At 42.2% G+C, this 18,242-nt stretch overlaps 1 protein-coding gene across 3 annotated transcripts in view; it reads right to left on the bottom strand.

The window, feature by feature from the left end:
- Positions 1 to 16,926, bottom strand: part of alk (ALK receptor tyrosine kinase) — a 484,391-nt gene extending 467,465 nt beyond the window's left edge. For 2 of the 3 annotated variants that reach the window (XM_074661350.1, XM_074661348.1), the window contains exon 1: positions 15,127 to 16,926. In XM_074661350.1, the coding sequence (XP_074517451.1) occupies positions 15,127 to 15,913 (787 nt within the window). In that variant the 5' untranslated portion in view covers positions 15,914 to 16,926. The remainder of the gene's footprint in view (positions 1 to 15,126) is intronic. The other variant, XM_074661351.1, reaches the window with a different exon arrangement.
- Between the last annotated feature and the right edge of the window lie 1,316 nt (positions 16,927 to 18,242).

Consider the following 18,242-nt stretch of genomic DNA (forward strand, 5'->3'; position numbering starts at 1 on the left):
CGCAATACGATAACGTTTCCTGTCCATGACAGAGTTAGCATGCAGCTTTAACCGTGATGACTAGTTCTGCTTTTCCTGACAATGTGTGAAATCCAAAGTGTTTCCATACTTTACTGTATGTGTATTTTTTTTTACCACTTTGGATTTAAAATGTGAGGTTGCAGGTCGTATCCATGCAGAGCCTCCGCCGCTTTCTAGTTTCTCAAATGATGAATATGTTATTTTAATTAAAACCATTAAAAGTTTATTGATAAAGTATTGCACTTCCATAAAGTCAGGGGACTTGTTAGAGACAGATTAAAACATGAATGTCCAAAACTGATGCAGCAGATGCTCACATATCCTGACTTTTAGCCCCTAAAGCTCCAAAAAACACTGAATGCTACATGCAACCATTGACATTATACGGGTTATTTTCTCAGACAAAGCTCAACCAGAGCTCCAGAGGACATAACACAACAATTTTTACAAGCAATACTCCTTATGACAAGAAAATTAACTGTTTTTCAGGGGGCTTTATCCATCCCTTTTTTTAAAAACAAAAACTTAAACTTCTTTATTCTTGCCTCAGCTGGTATGAGCGACTGTTGCTTAACAAAGCCAGACTGAATCTCCCCAAGCAAAGCCGAGCTACAAAACTGACAGAGTCGAAGTCAAGACTTCATCAAACTTTTCTTCAGTGCTTTCCTCTGTGCTCCAGCTGAGAAGATAAGCCGTCTCGAGGCATTGGTGAGTTCAAAACAGCGGCGGCGACGCTCGGGATTCACTTCCAGCCATCTCAGCAGCCGAACAAGTTGTGCCTCCATCCCCCTTGAGCCTGTCGAGGCCACTGAGCGTGCTGGGGGCTCGAGCTCCGATAAGCCACAAACAGCGCCTCCCATGGCACTGCTGCTCTGTCTCTTCATCTCCGCCTCCACAACACACACACACAGAGAGACATCCAGCCACGCCACAGGAATGGTTAAGGGTGATACTGAATGGACACGCCAGCGTCCACTAGGTGAATGGACGGTGGTGGGGGTGTGTGGAGGTTTCAAGGGATAAGTGGGTTCCAGTGAGAAGCTGCTCTTCCTCGCCCTTTCGTGGCGAATCATATCCCATTAAGTGAGTTTTGTCCTGTGATGAGGATGCTGCTGGCGCTCCTCAACAATCCCATTACAGATCATAAAGGGAGCTGGGGATGTGGCCTGAGAGCACTCAGACTGCTCCTCTAAGGCAGCCGGGCTTTGTGTGTGTATGGCGACCGCGCCACATCCATTAATGTCTTTTTAACTCCAGGTGAACGTTCTTCATGACTCTCTGCGTTCCCGTCTGATGCTTCATGCTCAGTGGCTATATAGCGTCACAGGGACTGGTTTGATTTGGCTCATATGTGAGTTTGGCTTAAGATGTGTGAAAAACCAAGAACAGCCTGACAACGGGGAAAAAGCGTAGTGGTGGTGCTTCACTGGACTGGAAAGACAAGGGGTGTGTTACACTGTCCTTAAAATGCTTCCTTCTTTATTCCTCCTCCTTTGCTTTGTGCTGCCATCTTGTCCGAATATTGTGAGAAATTAAATAAGAAGCTTGAAAAGTCTTCCTCCAGGACCTCTGAGGACAAGCAACACTCTATTCTATATTGATGTATAGTTTTAATACCACGCTCATTAAAGCTGCACTAATCCATATTTTTATATCATACTCCATTAAATTGTGAAAGGGGTCACTTATAGTGATGAACCTAGAAAGAGTTACCATCCAACTCTGCAGTTCCTCATCAAGCTCTATGGAGCCTTTTAGTTTTGGATCACTGTTTTGGTTTTCTGGCCCACAGACTTTACTTTGTTATTACCTTAAAAAGGGACGTATCATGCTCATTTTCAGGTTCATACTTGAATTTTGGGTTTCTACTAGAACATGTTTACATGCTTTAATGTTCAAAAAACACATTATTTTTCTCATATGGTCTTTCATAATATACCTGTATTCAATCTCCGTCTGTAACGCTCCGTTTTAGTGCCTGCCTCTTTAAGCCCCCCTTTCGAAAAAGCCCAGTCTGCTCTGATTGGTTGGCGAGAAAAACATGGCGCACCTTTGCAAAGATAGTTCTCAAATTTTTGGGGTGGTATATGAAAAAGTGAGTTTTTCATGATATGGCCCTTTTAATCTTGTTTCAAGTTGTAGCAGGTAGCTACCTCCCCAGCAACGAACAGGAAACACATATTAGCAGCCAGCTGGTGGAGCATTTAGCAGCTAAGGACCCAGATATTTCCCCTTAGGGATGTGTGGAGACCAAAAACAGAGCTAAAAGAAAGTAAATATTGGACTTACATTCGCCGTATGACAGGAGACACAACTCCAAATGAATAATGCTTCATACCTGCTGGATTTGTAACAGGCAAATGTTTGCTACCAAGTTTTAATAGCTTGTTCTGCTGCCGGCAAATGTCTAAAAATATAATTTAATGCAGCTTTAAGGTCCAAAGAAAGATTCCTCCAAACTACTGTTCTAAGTTCAATATCTAACCTACACTGTTCAGCAACAACCACTAAGAACAATATAGAAATTCTTTGCATATAAAGGTTTTAATGTCAAAGAGATTTACGGCCTACATATGCCCATAGCTTCACATATTCTCTGTTTACTCAGTTAGTACATTTGCCGAGCCTTATGTTATGCAAATTTAAATTCAGATACAACTTTAGAAGATGAGTCTATTTGAGACCTACGGCTCTCGTTCACTTTCCTCCCTCCTCTTCCTCATTCCCTCCAAGTTACTCGCTGACAGGAAGCGAGTGCGGGGAGAGAGCACACAAGCAGCAGGAAACACAGATGGCTACAGAGAGACCTCATTTAGAGAAGAGCATCAGATATTTGTCTTTGGAATACATACAAATATAAACGAAAGATCAGTTAAAGTCAAAAGATGGCTCATATGTGGGGTGACAGTGGATCAGACATCCTCTTTTCCTTATATCATATTGTATATTTCATTGCTGTTTCTTGTATAAAGCATACACAGCTATACAGGCAGTGAATATCAATGTCAATTACCAAACATGGTAATGAGTTTGGTTATTTCTACGCTCGAAAGGTGACTGAGAAGTAAAAAAAAACTGAGCTGTGCAAGGGGAACAAATGATTTTAAATTCATTGTGCAATAATTGCATTTGCAAATTATGTATTTACCCTAAACGTTGTATAATACCAAATACATACGTGGGTGGACATAATATCCTGTGCAACTTCTGTTTAATGCAATCCAATACAATGGCTCTTTCACATTTGCAATTGGTTGATTTATTTATATTTAGACTCTGCCAGGGAGTTAAGCTGTGATTTGTGGTGTGCAGGATATCTTACTACAAGTGTGTCAAATCTTCAGGTCCCCTTATATGCATTCACAGGGCTAAAATTTACGCCTTGTATATTCATTTATTTAACCCCCTGAGACCCTGCGATTCCGACTGACTTTACTGTCTTTCAGAGGCTGTAGGTTCAGTTTTAGAGCCAGAGAGAAGCTACAGATATCACATGAAACTAAGGAATCCATTGGTGACAGCCAGGTTACGCTATAGCTTGTAGGGAAGGAGGCTAAATAACGCTCTTAAGTTAAGCTAAATTTTGGCGAGGAAAAACTGGCATGGCCATTTTGAAAGGACTTCAAGATATGTGAATGAAAATGGGTTCTATGGGTACCCACAACTCTCCCCTTTACAGGCATGCCCACTTTATGATAATCACATGCAGTTTGGGGCAAAAACATGCAGATTTTTTAATGCAGTAAAAATTTTATTTTCACCTATTCTAAATATGGTGTATTTGAATTTTTCTGCATACTGGGGTCCCTAAACAGTCTTGGAATTACATAAATTGGGTATCACTGTAAAGCTGAGACTCCTGTGGATCCAATGAGCCCAGTTGTATTCATGTGTGATGATGTTATTCCCCATAGTAGCCATTTCATTGTAGTGAGACCATTTTTTGAAACTTGACCTCACTGTATAAAATGACCTGTGGTGACCTCTAGGATAATCACAGCCTCATGAAATTTTACAGACACAAACTACAGACCTAGGGAATTTAGAGGATGGATGGCTTGCCTAGGTATATTGACAATAAGGGGTTACTGAGCAGTTTCCAGAAACAGAAGTGATTGCCATCCAATTGCTGAAAAATGCAATTCATGTAGAGATCTCCAAATGTCAACAGTTTTTGATACCAAATCACAGCATGCTGTTTTCTATGGTGTTCCTCAAGGTCTTGGTGTCTTAATGTTGTATTATGGAGGGATTATTGATCATTTTTATTAATTCTCAAGTGGTGAAAAATTGTTAAATTTAGCACCAAATCTGTGAAACAAATGGTATTCTTTCAGTTGATGTACACCACTTCTGTGACATCTACTCTAGACCTGCTATCTCCCCCTAAAGACCCTCTGAGCCCCCCCTAAAAAAGACAAAAACGGGTCTATTGTGGGTCTCAGAGGGTTAAAGGTGCAGTGTGTAGGATTTGGCGGCATCTAGTGGTGAGGTTGCAGATTGCACCCAACTGAAACTTCACCCATGTGCGTGTAGGAGAACTTCGGTGGCCGATGCGAAAACATGAAAATGGGAATGGCCCTCTCTAGAGCCGGTGTTTGGTTTGTAAGTTCCGAGCTACTGTAGAGACATGCTGGCTGGCTCCGTTTAGAGGACCCGCTCACTCAGTAGATATAAACGGCTCATTCTAAGATAACGAAAACACAATTGTTATTTATACACTGAAGAAAACATACTTGTTAATATTATATTCCATTTCTGCCAACAGATCCCCAAAAATGCAACACACCGGCCCTTTATTATACTAGGTGCTTGCTTACAAAGGCAAACAAAGGAGCTAAATTGGGCCTGTGTGGCACCATGGCATTTAAATTGGCAAACACATACAAAAATAGCTATCCACACAGTGTACAGTGTGCTCAACTTCCAGAAAAAAAAGTATGACCACTCATTTATGCACATTATTTATCTCTCTCATTATGGAAGTGGAGCATCTCAGGGTGTGAGCTTCACATTCAGTTCCTGTACAGTATGCATTCCTCTCCGCACCTAGCTCTGAGCTAAACTCCTGCCGCCGCGGCCTCTTATAAGCATCGCCATTAATCAAACAGGCAGCTTGCGGGTTTTTTGAAGGAACGAAAAAGTGGCATAAATAACTAAAACATCAGGGGGAAGGAAGACAGTGCTGAATAAGAAGTGGGGGAAAAAAGAAGAAAAATCACAACCAAAGTCACCTTGACTCCTGCTAATTTACAAAACAGTGACACGGGCATTAACTACAATGAGGGTGATTAATATCGCAAACGGCTTTAGCTGCTGTTTACATTGTCGGGGTGTTTATCTGTAGAGCTCCCAATCTGGCAGGCATCTCATATTTTATTTTTTTGGAGTATGGACCGGCTGCAGAATGCTAACAGCTTGTCTTTTTGGGCAACAGTTGCGCTTCCCCCAAGCTCTTGAGATGGTGCCAGCTAATGCGAGGGCCGGTGCACAGGCCCGTACAATTTTTCACTGGCTCAGGCAGCCAAATAAATGATTTCTTCATTCCCTTTAAGTCAAGAAGAATCAGCCGTCTCGTTACGCTGACAGCGGCCCCGTTGAATGTGACTGTCATGAATGAATTTGAGCAGGTTCAGGGGGCAGCTCATTAAATTTCCGATGTGGCGACACTGAGAACTGCTGTTTTTCTGAACCATCCGAATAGAGAGTGCTATACAGTTGCAATGCTTCATGAGGGGCCTACAGTGCATGTGAGCACTGCATACAGTGGCTGTGCAGGGCGGTGATGATATCATTGCACTGCGCTCGGTTAGCTCAGTCAAGCAGCACTGATTTCTGAGCAATGCTTCAAGGTGTTTATATTGCACATGCTGTAAAAGTCTCATTATTCCCATTTGTAAAGAGGAATGAATGGACGACTTCCAATGAAAGACCTGACACACACCACTGCTACACGACTACTTAGTTACCACAGACTGACAAAGCCTAAAGGCAGAGCAGGTTCTTCTTTTCATTTCCAGTTCCTCGCTCTCTCTCACCTCGACGTCGCGTCTACAGCCGCTCTGTCATGGGGTCACGCCCAGTTAGCGGCTAACGCCGAGACACACGCACTTGATCATGCTCGCCGCAACTTGCAGTATCGATCAGGCCGGGGGTCCAGGGTCCGCCGGGGTGTCGCGACACGCCACCGACTCCTTGAGTGAATTGATCATAGAAAGGCATAAATAATAAAGTGGCATGTCATTCTGACTCCCTATTGATTTTCCCATTAGCAGCTGATTGATACAAGCTTTAAATGTCAGGAGTCTCATTGATTACCACGAGTCCGCGCACTCATTCGCAATGTCGTGTCACTTTTCCGGTGGCTCTGCAGCCTTCCACCTGGATGGACTGAATTAAAGGTCAACAGGTGCACCGCGTCACTGAGTTACATTTAAGCTGTGTTCCAAACAAAGTGCTCACACTCACTCTGTGAAGATACCACTCCAACTTTACCACAAAAATAAATAAAAAAAGCCTGAACTATTCCCTCTTGGTTCAAGAAGTGAGAAAATCTGAATTCACAAATGACACTAAGATAAAAGTGTGGAAAGTTTAGCGTGCCAAAATGCAAAGAAATCAAATCATAGTCTGGACTGACATTCGAATGGCACTAAAACAATCATTATTTGATAATAATAATATTAATAATAAATCTATTTATATAGCACATTTCAAAAAATATATTATAAAGTGCCTCACAAGACAATAAATGCAGAAATTAAGTATTATGGTAACTGTTAAAACAGAATATATCAATAATAATAAAATAGTAAAGTGGTAAAACAAGGTGATAAAAACAAATACATATACATAAATGTGTTAATACATACATGCATACACAAAAAGATGTATACATATGCATATACCCATACACACATGCTCTGTACACGATGATACCTCATCGTTTGTCATTTATGTAGCAAAACTTTGCTGGTTTCAGCTCTCCAATGTGTGGATTTATTTTGCTGCTTTATGTCATTTCAAATTTAGAATTTTTGACTTTTGGTCAGAAAAAAAAAGAAGCAATTTAAAGACGTCTCCTTGGGCTCTGTGAGCTTTTGATGGATGTTTTCAACATTTGTTTTTTACACTAAATGATTAATCAATAATTCCATAAATTAATGTACAGACTACTCTAGAACGAAAATAATCATTAGTTGCAACCCGACATTCTAATTAGAGGTTTTCATAGGTCCACTCCAAATCAGTGTAATTGAGTCCTGTATTGCCATGCGTCTCAGGACTGACCGTGTGATAGCTTGTCAACAGCTGTTGTGTGGTACAGCAGGAGGACTGAAGATTAGATTGAAGATGGTTTTTAAGCAGTACGATGGAGATGGATGCCACGATGGATGTGATCCAAGTCAGCCAACAACATCTAACTAGGGCTGCAACTAAAGATTATTATCATCATTGATTAATCTCCTGATTCATTTTTGGTTAATCAAGTGATCTTTTGGGTCTATAAAATGTCAGAAATGATTCACTGCCGCCGATATATATCCTAAAGCCCAAGGCAGGGTTTTCTAATGTCCTATTTCGCCTGACCGACACTCAGATACTCAGTTTACTATCGCATACAACAAAGACGAACCACAAATATTCACATTTTAGAAGCTGGAAATTGTTCGGCATACTGGCTTAAACAATTTATTGATTATCAAAATCGTTTTTTTGACTAATCGATTAATTGACTAATCATTTCAACTGTAATTATGATCAGGTCTGACTGCCATTGGGTGCATTTCAGATTTGGTACCTGATTTTCACTGGCATGAACACAAAAATGTATTACAGCAAAAACTAGTCCATCAGGATTGGCTAAAGTTAAAAATACACCTAAGTAATTCAAATAATATTAATTATTTAAAAAGTAATGATGAAATAACTTGTCCATCTTTGTGTTCTTGTTTTCAAGTTTCAAGTGTGAACATTAAAGGGGACATATCATGTTCATTTTCAGGTTCTTACTTGTATTTTGGTTTTCTACTAGAACATGTTTACATGCTTTAATGTTCTCATACGGTCTGTCGTAATATACCTCTGTCTGAAACGCTCCATTTTAGTGCCTGTCTCTTTAAGGCCCGCTCCTGAAAAAGCCCAGTCTGCTCTGATTGGCTTACGAGAAAAATATGAAGCACCTTTGCAGAGGTAGTCCTCAAGTCGTGGGCGGTAATGAGCCTGCATGTGACATAGGAAGGGGAGCCAAATCTGAATGGCTTGTTATATCACATTTTCTGATCTATCGGCCCTCAAAAAACTGACTGGGTTGTCTTTGTTTGTGGGTCGGAAGGCACTCCAGATACCCAAATGTATGAGCACAAGCACTGAAAAAGTGAGTTTTTCATGATATGTCGCCTTTAACCTTGTTTCAAGTTGTAGCAGGTAAGCTACCTGCCCAACACCGAACAGGAAACGCACATTAGCAACTAGCTGGTGGAGCGTTTCGCAGCTAAAAATACAGATATTTCCCTCAGGGGTGTGTGGAGACCAAAACAGAGCTAAATGAGAGTGAATATTGGACTTACAGTACATCCGCCAGATGATGGGAGGCACAACTCCAAATGAATAATGCTTCATGCCTGCTGGATTTGTAACAGGCAAATGTTTGCTAGCAAATTTTTAGGTTGTTCTGCTGCCCACAAGTGTCCACAAATATCAATTAATGCAGCTTTAAGGTCCAAAGAAACATTCCTCCAAACTACTGTTCTGAGTTTAATATCTAGCCTACAATGTTCAGCAACAACTAATAAGAGCGAGATAGAAATTCAGTGTAGTAGCAAAGGTTTTAAGAGAGAGTTTGTTTTTCATTATGTCCCATTTAAATAACTAAATACAAATAAGCAGCAAAGTAAACTGTTCTCTAATAATTTGGTTTAAATAAACAAGGCAACCCTCACCCTTTCAAACCCTTTCACTAACACAATGATAACTACTCTGGAGGCTAATGTGCCAGCTGCTTTATCAGGAGAAAAGGGAAAAAGCATTTGAGAAAAAACTAAAAGTGTATTCATCTTTCAAGGAGAAACCTCTTCCAAAAAGGGCCACAAGCCACGCAGGGTAAACAAAGTAGCAAGCGTGTAATCTAACTTTATAAATTTGCTGTTGACTTTCTTTATGATTCTGAAGGAATTGCAATATTTGCCCGACAGCTAAAGTATCCGCGCAGTGGGATTCTGTTTTATAAGCCTCTCAAAGGTGACGGCAGACTGGGGACGCTCAATAGAAAAACCACGAGAGTTGTGTGTTTGCATTCGGGCGCAGAGCTGAGGGGCAAACACGGGGAGACGAGCCCGAACCGTACACAGTTGCTCCTCTCGAGCGTGATGCTAGCGGCCTTTTACTTCAGGGCGCCAATCACGTCCCGTTTATGGAGACACTATTTGCTAATGGCGCGCCGAGGAACACGAGCATCTTAAAGAGCTCGGCGGCAGGTATGCGCAGGTTAATGAAGCAGGGGTCCCCACTTCCTGCAGCTCCTAATGCTGAGATCATTTAATGATTCTCTTGCAACCTATTTATGGCAGCGCTTGGTGAACATAACAGAGGTTAATAAAGTAGAGGTCAAGTCTTTATCACACCTGCCCAGCACTGTTTTCCCCCTCTCCTACACTATAACTCATAGCAGCATTTCTCATTAATGATCTCCCCCCATAGGGCCCATAGGGCCATGAAGTATAAATGTACTGTGCAGAGTTTAATGCCTTGATTCCCGTAGGCACGTTTGCTTGATCGTCAAATTATTCCGGGTGCCACGGCTGGTATTTATTCCATGCTAATAGTCGGCATCTTACCGGAGGCTGGAAAAACAAGTGTAGCACGCATATTACACAGAAAAATGCCAAACAGTGGCCAATCATGGGTGGAAAAAAAAGCTGATAGAGCGAGACAATACACACTGGAGCCTTGAGTTGAGTCATTTTATACGGAGGAGGGAGTGTGTGACACTGGCAGAAGGGAGTATGTATTATAGGACGGGGAAAGAGTGCAGGGACGGCAGATAAATGTGTGTGTGTGTGTGTGTGTGTGTGAGGTGTTGGGGGCTTGTGTATCAACAGTGTGTAAACACAGTTGTGCCTTGTAGAAAACTCATAATGTAATAACCGCTTATGGTAATAAGTGCGACTCTGCAAACATGCGGCAGGGTAATCTAATGTGGGAATACGGTGTGAGGCTTATGGAGTCAGTGGAGTCCACCTGCAGTGTGTAGATTTCTGTCTGTCTGTTACCCACAACAACGGTCATTTTTTTCCTTTCTGAACATCCAATAAAAGGAGGCAAAATCTTCAAAAAAGTCCCTAGCTAGAAAATACAAATGTATTGATACTGACAACTTAAAGGGGACATATCATGCTCATTTTCAGGTTCATACTTGTATTTTGGGTTTCTACTAGAACATATTTACATGCTTTAATGTTCGAAAAACACATTATTTTTCACATACGGTCTGTCTGAATATACCTGTATTCACTCTCTGTCTGAAACGCTCCGTTTTAGCGCCTGTCTCTTTAAGGCCCCCTCCTAAAAAAGCCCAGACTGCTCTGACTGGCTTGCGAGAAAAATAAGGTGCACCTTAGCAAAGGTAGTCAAATAACATATAAGTTAAGAAATTTAAGTACATTTTTCGTTCCATTGCAACATCAGCACCCAGCAGCAAAGCTACACTTCCGTCACTTTGGACTGAAAGCGTCTACCGGACGCCAGTAAAAACGTCCGCCTAGAAAGTGCCGTAGAAAAATAAAAATAAAAAATGTATATTCTATTGTCATATTCTACCAAAATGGCCTGTGTTGAACAATAAAATATTATAAATACAGCATTATAAGCCTTTTAAGTCCAAAATGGCGGCAGCAGCGGTTGAAAAACATTAGAGTTTCGTCTCTTCGCTTCTATACTCTTTGAGGTAGTTCTCAAGCTGTGAGCGGTATATTGTAATGAGCCATGCAGTGACATAGGAAAGGGAGTCAAATCTGCATGGCTTGTTGAATCACATGTTTTCTGATCTAGACAGCCCACAGTAAACTAACTTATTTCACAGTTTGTCGGTTGGTAGGCACTCCAGATACCCAAATGTATGAGCTCAAGCACTGAAAAAGTGAGTTTTTCATGATATGTCTCCTTTAAAGGGTGGGTCCATTATTTTATTTTTTTTTAATTTTATATCATTCTGTAGCTTACCAGTGGTGTTCTTTGTGTATTCAAATCTGACATTGAAATATTGGTCAAAGTACTGCTAAAAACATTTTCCCATGTGACCTGATGTAGGTTTACATACATTACACCACTGGTCTTTTCTCAATTTAAACCATGCATCCATTTTATGTACTCACACAGTTGCAAGGGGCTGGAGCTGTTGCTTGGTGATATATATAAATATATATCATATACCATACATAACTGACCATCTCCATGACAGCTGTGTAGGTTGGAATGCCTGCTGGGAGCTGCAGTGGACATATTATATATCCCTGTAGAGTAAAACAAGAACTAGACAACAGTGTGTGGATGAGGGTATTTTTTTCTCTCTCTCTTTGGTTAGTTTTGGGCACATAACAACTTGGTTATGTTTCGGGAAAGATTTCTGCTAAAACGACAGATGATGTAATTTTTCTCGGGAGTACAGTCAGAAACACAATATGTGTAGTCGAGTCTTTGGAGCTGTGCATAACGGAAGACACTACAGGTGAATAGGGTACAAATTTTACCTCATAGATATCACCACAAAACTTCCCTTGCGTCACTTTACAATCAGCTGTTCGTTCATGTCCCGTGTTCACAATGTTCAGTCATTTTCAGTGTACAAATGTCGAAGTTTTAAGCCCAACTATGTTGTTTTTTTCCTGAACTTAGCTATAGTGGTTTTATTGTCTGAACCTAAAGGAGTGTTTTTGTTTAATCCACAATATTAAGCATGTGTTTACTGCGACCGAAAAGTGACGCCAAGGGGTCTGACAAAGCAGTCAGTATATTACGAGTTGGGATGAGAACATTCTATGATGTATAAATCAGGCTATGAATGATATATGAACAAACACCTTGGTAAAAACCTTCACAATATAGATAGGAATGAAACTGGAAAGTCTGGTGTATGGAAGTACTGCTGAAGAGGAGATTTCTGGTTCAGACTATGAGAAAGAACTCATTTTGAGAAAACAGCTTTTATTGATATGGATTGTGATTTTCCATACATTTTGCATAAGACACTACAGGTGAACAGGGTACAAAATTTTATTAATATGACCATGAACCTTCCCCAGTTGATTACTTACAATAAGACAATTACTTTTTGTCTTTAGGAATAAAATGTTATAAATCAGGCTATGAATGATATATGGATAAACCCCTCTGTGAAAACCTTCAGAATATACTGTAGATAGGAGTGAAACTGGAAAGTTAAGTGCTACCGAAGTTGAGATTTCTGACTCAGAGTATGAGAAGATGTAATGTAAAACTTCCTACATTGTGCAAGACACTACAGGTGAATACGGTAAAAAAAAAATATGAACTAATAGATATCACCATGAAACCTCCCCAGTTGATCACTTACATTAAGACAATTATTTTTTGTATTACAAGTTTTCTGAAATGCTATGTTTAAATATGTAAATGAGGTATTATGTAATACTAACTTTTGGTGAATTTTAGACAAATCTACAAAATAGACAAAGTAGTAAAATAAACAACTAAATGTGTATTTTGGATGTTTTCTTTCCACTAGTCTGAAACAAGACATGATGTTATGGAAGCAAAATAGCCCAAAATCTCTACATCGATCAATGTTTTTGCTCTGGGGTGTCTCGCCGTAACCCAGGCCAAGCTTTTTATACTCCAAAACCTTTGTTTATGAATGGTAGTTCTGCTGAGTGAGCACAAATGCTGTTTTTTTTCCCAGTCCCACAGTTACACAGCTGGACGCTACCAGTCACTAGCCACTGAGCAGCTCCACTGGAACCGTTTTAGGCTTCAGTGCTTTGCTAAAGGACACTTCATGAGAAGCAGCTACTGTAAAAGATAATGACATCATCCCCAGCTGGCTGCCCACCTGCAAACACTACCAGCTGTGTTGTTGGAACGCCTGCTGGGAGCTGCAGGGGTGGTCCACTCAGATAACATGCTTTCAGGTGTATAAACCATGTTTGTGTGTGTGTGCGTCTTTGCAATAACAGTCACTGTTGAAACGCACTGATGCATTTAATACAAACCTATTGTTACAACGCCAACAGTGTTATTATTCATCATTAACAAATGAAGCCAAAATCATAATATAGTAACAAACACAAAGATGTAATAACTTACAGGCATTCCCTGAGTTTGCATGTGTTTCTACTAGGGCTGTCAAAGTTAACGCTCAAATTTGTTTTAAAGCCACTAATTTCTTTAAACACATTAACGCAACTTGCGATTTTTTAGGTTGTAGCGGGCTCCGTTTTACAGCTGGAGTGAAGATACTAACATCATATGAAACTACAAAACATGAAGAGTCCATTGGTACCAACCATGTCATACGAGCTTGTCGCAAGGGAGACTAAACTTGTGCTAAATCTTGGCAAAAAAAAAACTGGCATGGCCATTTTCAAAGGGGTCCCTTGACCTTTGACCTCAAGATATGTGATGAAAATGGGTTCTATGGGTACCCACTAGTCTCCCCTTTACAGGCATGCCCACTATATGATAATCACATGCAGTTTGGGGCAAGTCATAGTCAAGTCAGCACACTGACAGCTGTTGTTGCCTGTTGGGCTGCAGTTTGCCATGTTATGATTTGAGCATATTTTTTATGTTAAATGCAGTACCTGTGAGGGTTTCTGAACAATATTTGTCATTGTTTTGTGCTGCTAATTGATTACCAATAATAAATATAAACATATGTTTGCATAAAGCAGCATATTTGCCATCTCCCATGTTGATAAGAGTATTAAATACTTGACAAATCTCCTTTTAAGGTACATTTACATGATTAATCGCGATTAACTATAGACAATCATGCGATTAATCGCGATTAAGCATTCTAATCGATTGACAGCCCTAGTTTCTACATGCACACACACACAGCTGCAAGAGGATTTTCCTCCCTACAATATCAGCTTCCAGCCGAAACCAGCCTGTGCTTTTTGCTTTCGTCTGATCGGTTCGGTTGCATTTTTCCGGGCCAGCCTCCCTCATCAAAGTGATTAAGCAATTACACTGATTGTGCCGATGCTCAGAAGAACGAGGGAAGGACCCCGGAGTATTGAGTGCTAAAGCTTTCTTCGAGATAACGGCTTAATTTGTGCCTAATCAAAAAAAAAGAAAGCCCTGTTCTTCTAAATCTCCAACCCCTCCTTCAGCAACGGGGTGGCTCGGGGGAACCGAGAAGGTAAGGAGAAACCGAAAACCCTGCTGGGAGCCTTTTTTTCCAACTTGGATATCATTTATGCAATGTACTGGCATGTTATTTATCAGGCCTCTCTTTTTCCCTCCAAATGAAATAATAATTAACATTTCAGAAGTGATAACGATAGAAGCCTCTAAAAAGATGCTGCATACATGGATCCCAACTGGAAAAAATATATCAAAAGCGAGTTTGGGAATTAAATCAACATGCAGTGCATCTCTCTGTTGCTGCTGCTGTGGGCATCAATAATGAAACAGGAGTCTGGAGAGTCCCCTGGATCACAGCAACAGACCTAAATGCATGGATTCCCTTTAGTGGTATTTTCCCTTGACACTTACACACACACACACACACACACACCTCTGTCATCATTTTTCCCATCAGCCTCATTACACATATAGCAGGTCTTCCTCCATGTGGCTGACATGTCTTTACCAGCTCATTTCACCATAAAAGCCAGACGCAGCATCTTTAGACACACTGGATCCAACATCCAAAATGAATCACAGCGCAACCCGAAATCGCAACCGTGACAGAGCAACATGAATCAGGCCTTGCTGAGTCGTGTGTGTGTGTGTGTGTGCGTGCGTGCGTGCGTGTGTGTGTGTGTGTGTGTGATCAACATGGGAAGAAGAAGAAGAAGTGAGAGATGAGGGAGGGAGAGTAAAAAAGAAAAAAGATGAACTCACCCCTGGAGGATATCTGAAGGAAGAGGCGCGGGTCTGCAGCGCGTATAGCCGCGGTATAGCGGTCCTCCATGCCGGGCACCTGCGCTCTCTTCTCGGGCATGAGCCGGACCCGGAGCCGGCCCCCCTCCGCTCCGAGCCACCACTCCAGAATAGTTGTGAGGTCCATCTCCAGGCTGAGCACCGGGGCCTCCTCGTACACGGACAAACCCCCGCACCCGGTCCTCACTAGATCCTCTCCGATTTCCACCACGACTTGGTTGGATTTCCTGCTGGCTTTGGTCAAGCCCAGTTTCACAACTTTGGACAGCGGCCGCTTGTAGAAGAAGGGCTGCTGCTGTTGTCCATCAGTTGCGTTCCTCATCAGGTCGGACCTGGAGTCCGCAAAAGTGGCGATGGTTTTCTGCAGAGGTATGCAGTGCATTTTCAAGTTTGCGCGCACCGTGTAACATCCAATAAAAGTCGGGCAGTCTCCGTTCAGAGGTCTCTGGATGAACTCCGCCAGGTAATAGCGCAACAGAGAGGGGACCGCGAAATCCACAGCCAGGGTTTTCCTCTTGAGCCTGGAGTTGATGGTTTGATTCAAGTCCCTTTTGCCTCCTCCAGTTTCCCCGCTGCTACCACCACCACCACCTCCACCACCACCACCACCACCACCGCTGTTGTTATTATTGCTGCCGGCGGAGGAGAGCTCCATCCCCGCCACCGCCGTGCTCCTTGGCGAGGCGCACTGCAGCCCGGCGAAAAATGCCGCAGAACAAACAAGCAAAAACAATATCCTGGTGTCCATGATTGAATTATTTTTCGTTTTTTTAGGGAGAAGCACCCCTTAATAATCCAACCCGTTTTCCTCTCTGCTCTTCTTGTCACATATATACGCAGCAGCAGCAGCAGCAGCAGCGCAAGATCACAAAGTGCGAATCGATGATCCTGCGGGTCCTGCGCGTCTCTCCGGCGGTGCGCACCAACACGAAGGGGAACTGGTGTTTTGTTTTTTTCCTCCTACATTTGTTTGCCACTGACTGTTGCCGTCTTCCCTTCTTCTTCAAACGGGAAAAGAAGAAGTGCCATCTCTCCTCTCGCTTTCTCTCTTCCCACCACACTCACACACACACACGCACACGCAGACGCGCACCTTTTAAAAGACAATCCTTTTTCTCGCGATGGAGGAGTCTTTCTCCGGTACGCTGATTGATATGCCGGTCTGGTCCGCTCCGGTGGCTTTCAAAAAGACTCCTCCGTCTCTTGGCACAGTTGTGACGGCGGGCACACAAGTGGTCTCTCTGTCAACAGCGGGATGCAGAACCTCTCTCTCTCTCCTCTCTCTCTTTATCTCTCTATCTCTCTCTATCCCTTCCTCTCCTCTCCTCACTACTATATCAGGAATTCACAGCCGAGTTTGCTACAAGCAGAGCGTCAATTAAAGTTTTAAATATAACCTTATTGGCTAATTGGAAAGCCCCAGCGGCGGTGGTGGTATCTCGGGTTAATTGTCTGCTGAGGATTTCGGCGCACATTTTGGTTTGGTCCAGAAGAAGAAGAAGAAGAAGAAGAAGAAGTGGTGGCAGCTCCGGTGTCATACCAGCACACATGCAAGTGTACACATGCAATTTGACGTCAATATATATAAGCCCCGTTTTTTTCTCTTTCCCCTTGAGAGGAAGCGCGCTCCGCCGCTCCGCTCCGGACGCGTCTGATGCGCCCACAGCGCGCAGCCGTAAATGGTGCCTTACTGGAATATTACAAATACCAGAAGGAACAGCCACCAGCAGCACAGAGCAGAGCAGCTCCACAGTAGTCTGTCTCTCGTGATTTCTCAATGAATCACCGCGCCTATGTGGGTCCGGAAATTGGATTGGATTAGTCGCACCAGGTTGTGTGTGTGTGTGTGTGTGTGTGTGTGTGCGCAAATCAAATAGTTTCAGAGAGGGAGGCCATTTGGGCTTGAGCCCATTTTGGCTTGTCTTATGTGCAGAGGCCAACATGTCCTTAAAAAACACAACAAGCAGCTCTCTTGCACATCTTGCCAGTTCATTTGCCACACCAGACTATATAGCTCCTTAATTGGGAATCAAGAGGTCAATGTTTGGGGCAGGAGGGGACAAATGCCAAAAAAATGCTCCCACCCTTTCTTCACCCCCCCCTCCTTCACCTATAAACACACACTCTCTATCTCTTTCTTACTCTGTCCAAAAAGTTGACAGATCAGACTCCCACTAGATGGCGTCAGCACACACTCATGGTAATTCACAGTCTTCAGTTTCACTGACAAATCCATTAATGCTCTAATTGCTCTGTTTTTTTTTTTTACACTGTCTCATTAGAGCCTTATCTATAAAGGAGGATAAGGGCCTTATGTGAAAATTCTATAAGAGTATAGAGGAGTCACAGAATCCATAGAATAAAGGCAGATTTACTGTTTGGGGCAGCAAAGTTGGATAAGGCCATACCATGTTCTGTTTTCTGGGGGGGATGTGGGGTTTTGGCAACTCATTACCACATGTAACTTTTAGGTTTAACTTATATTTTAAAAATGTGGTTCTTCCGCTGCTTGATCCTGTGGTGTATCGCTTTATATAATCATGTTTTTTGGTTGTTTTTTTAAAGAAAGGGGTTACAGATGACTTGACCAATCCACGATAATGACAGTTTCTTTGTCTAGTCAGTGTAATCAGGAGTTTTTGTGCTCCAGTAACTGTTGCGGTTAGGAGAGCAGGGGAAGGATTCCAAACACTGATAAAGACTGGTGCACTTCAATGATTTAGTATGAAAAAAAGGCTTACAGGCAGTGAGTCCAAAGGCAGGCAGGAAGAAAGATAGCAGGTAAACAGGAGGCAGGTAACAGCAATGATGCAACGAAGATAAACTGACAAGAAACTGGGCTATAGTATAAAAAAGTGACTAATGGGGAAGTGGGCAGGAGGTGAGGTGAGTGCAGGGCTAATGAGGGACAGGTGGAGCCAATCAGGGCGAGGCAGACAATCAAAACTGGCGGGAAAACACGCAAAGGAAGGAAGTCAAACGAGACATGACACATGAGGAGAGTGACTATCAAAATAAAACCCTATCGGACCATCTGTGCGTTCCAATACCAGTATGTTTAAGCAAGCCAGCATGCT

The sequence above is a fragment of the Sebastes fasciatus genome, chromosome 15 (genome assembly GCF_043250625.1).
Source record: "Sebastes fasciatus isolate fSebFas1 chromosome 15, fSebFas1.pri, whole genome shotgun sequence".
NCBI lineage: Eukaryota > Metazoa > Chordata > Actinopteri > Perciformes > Sebastidae > Sebastes > Sebastes fasciatus.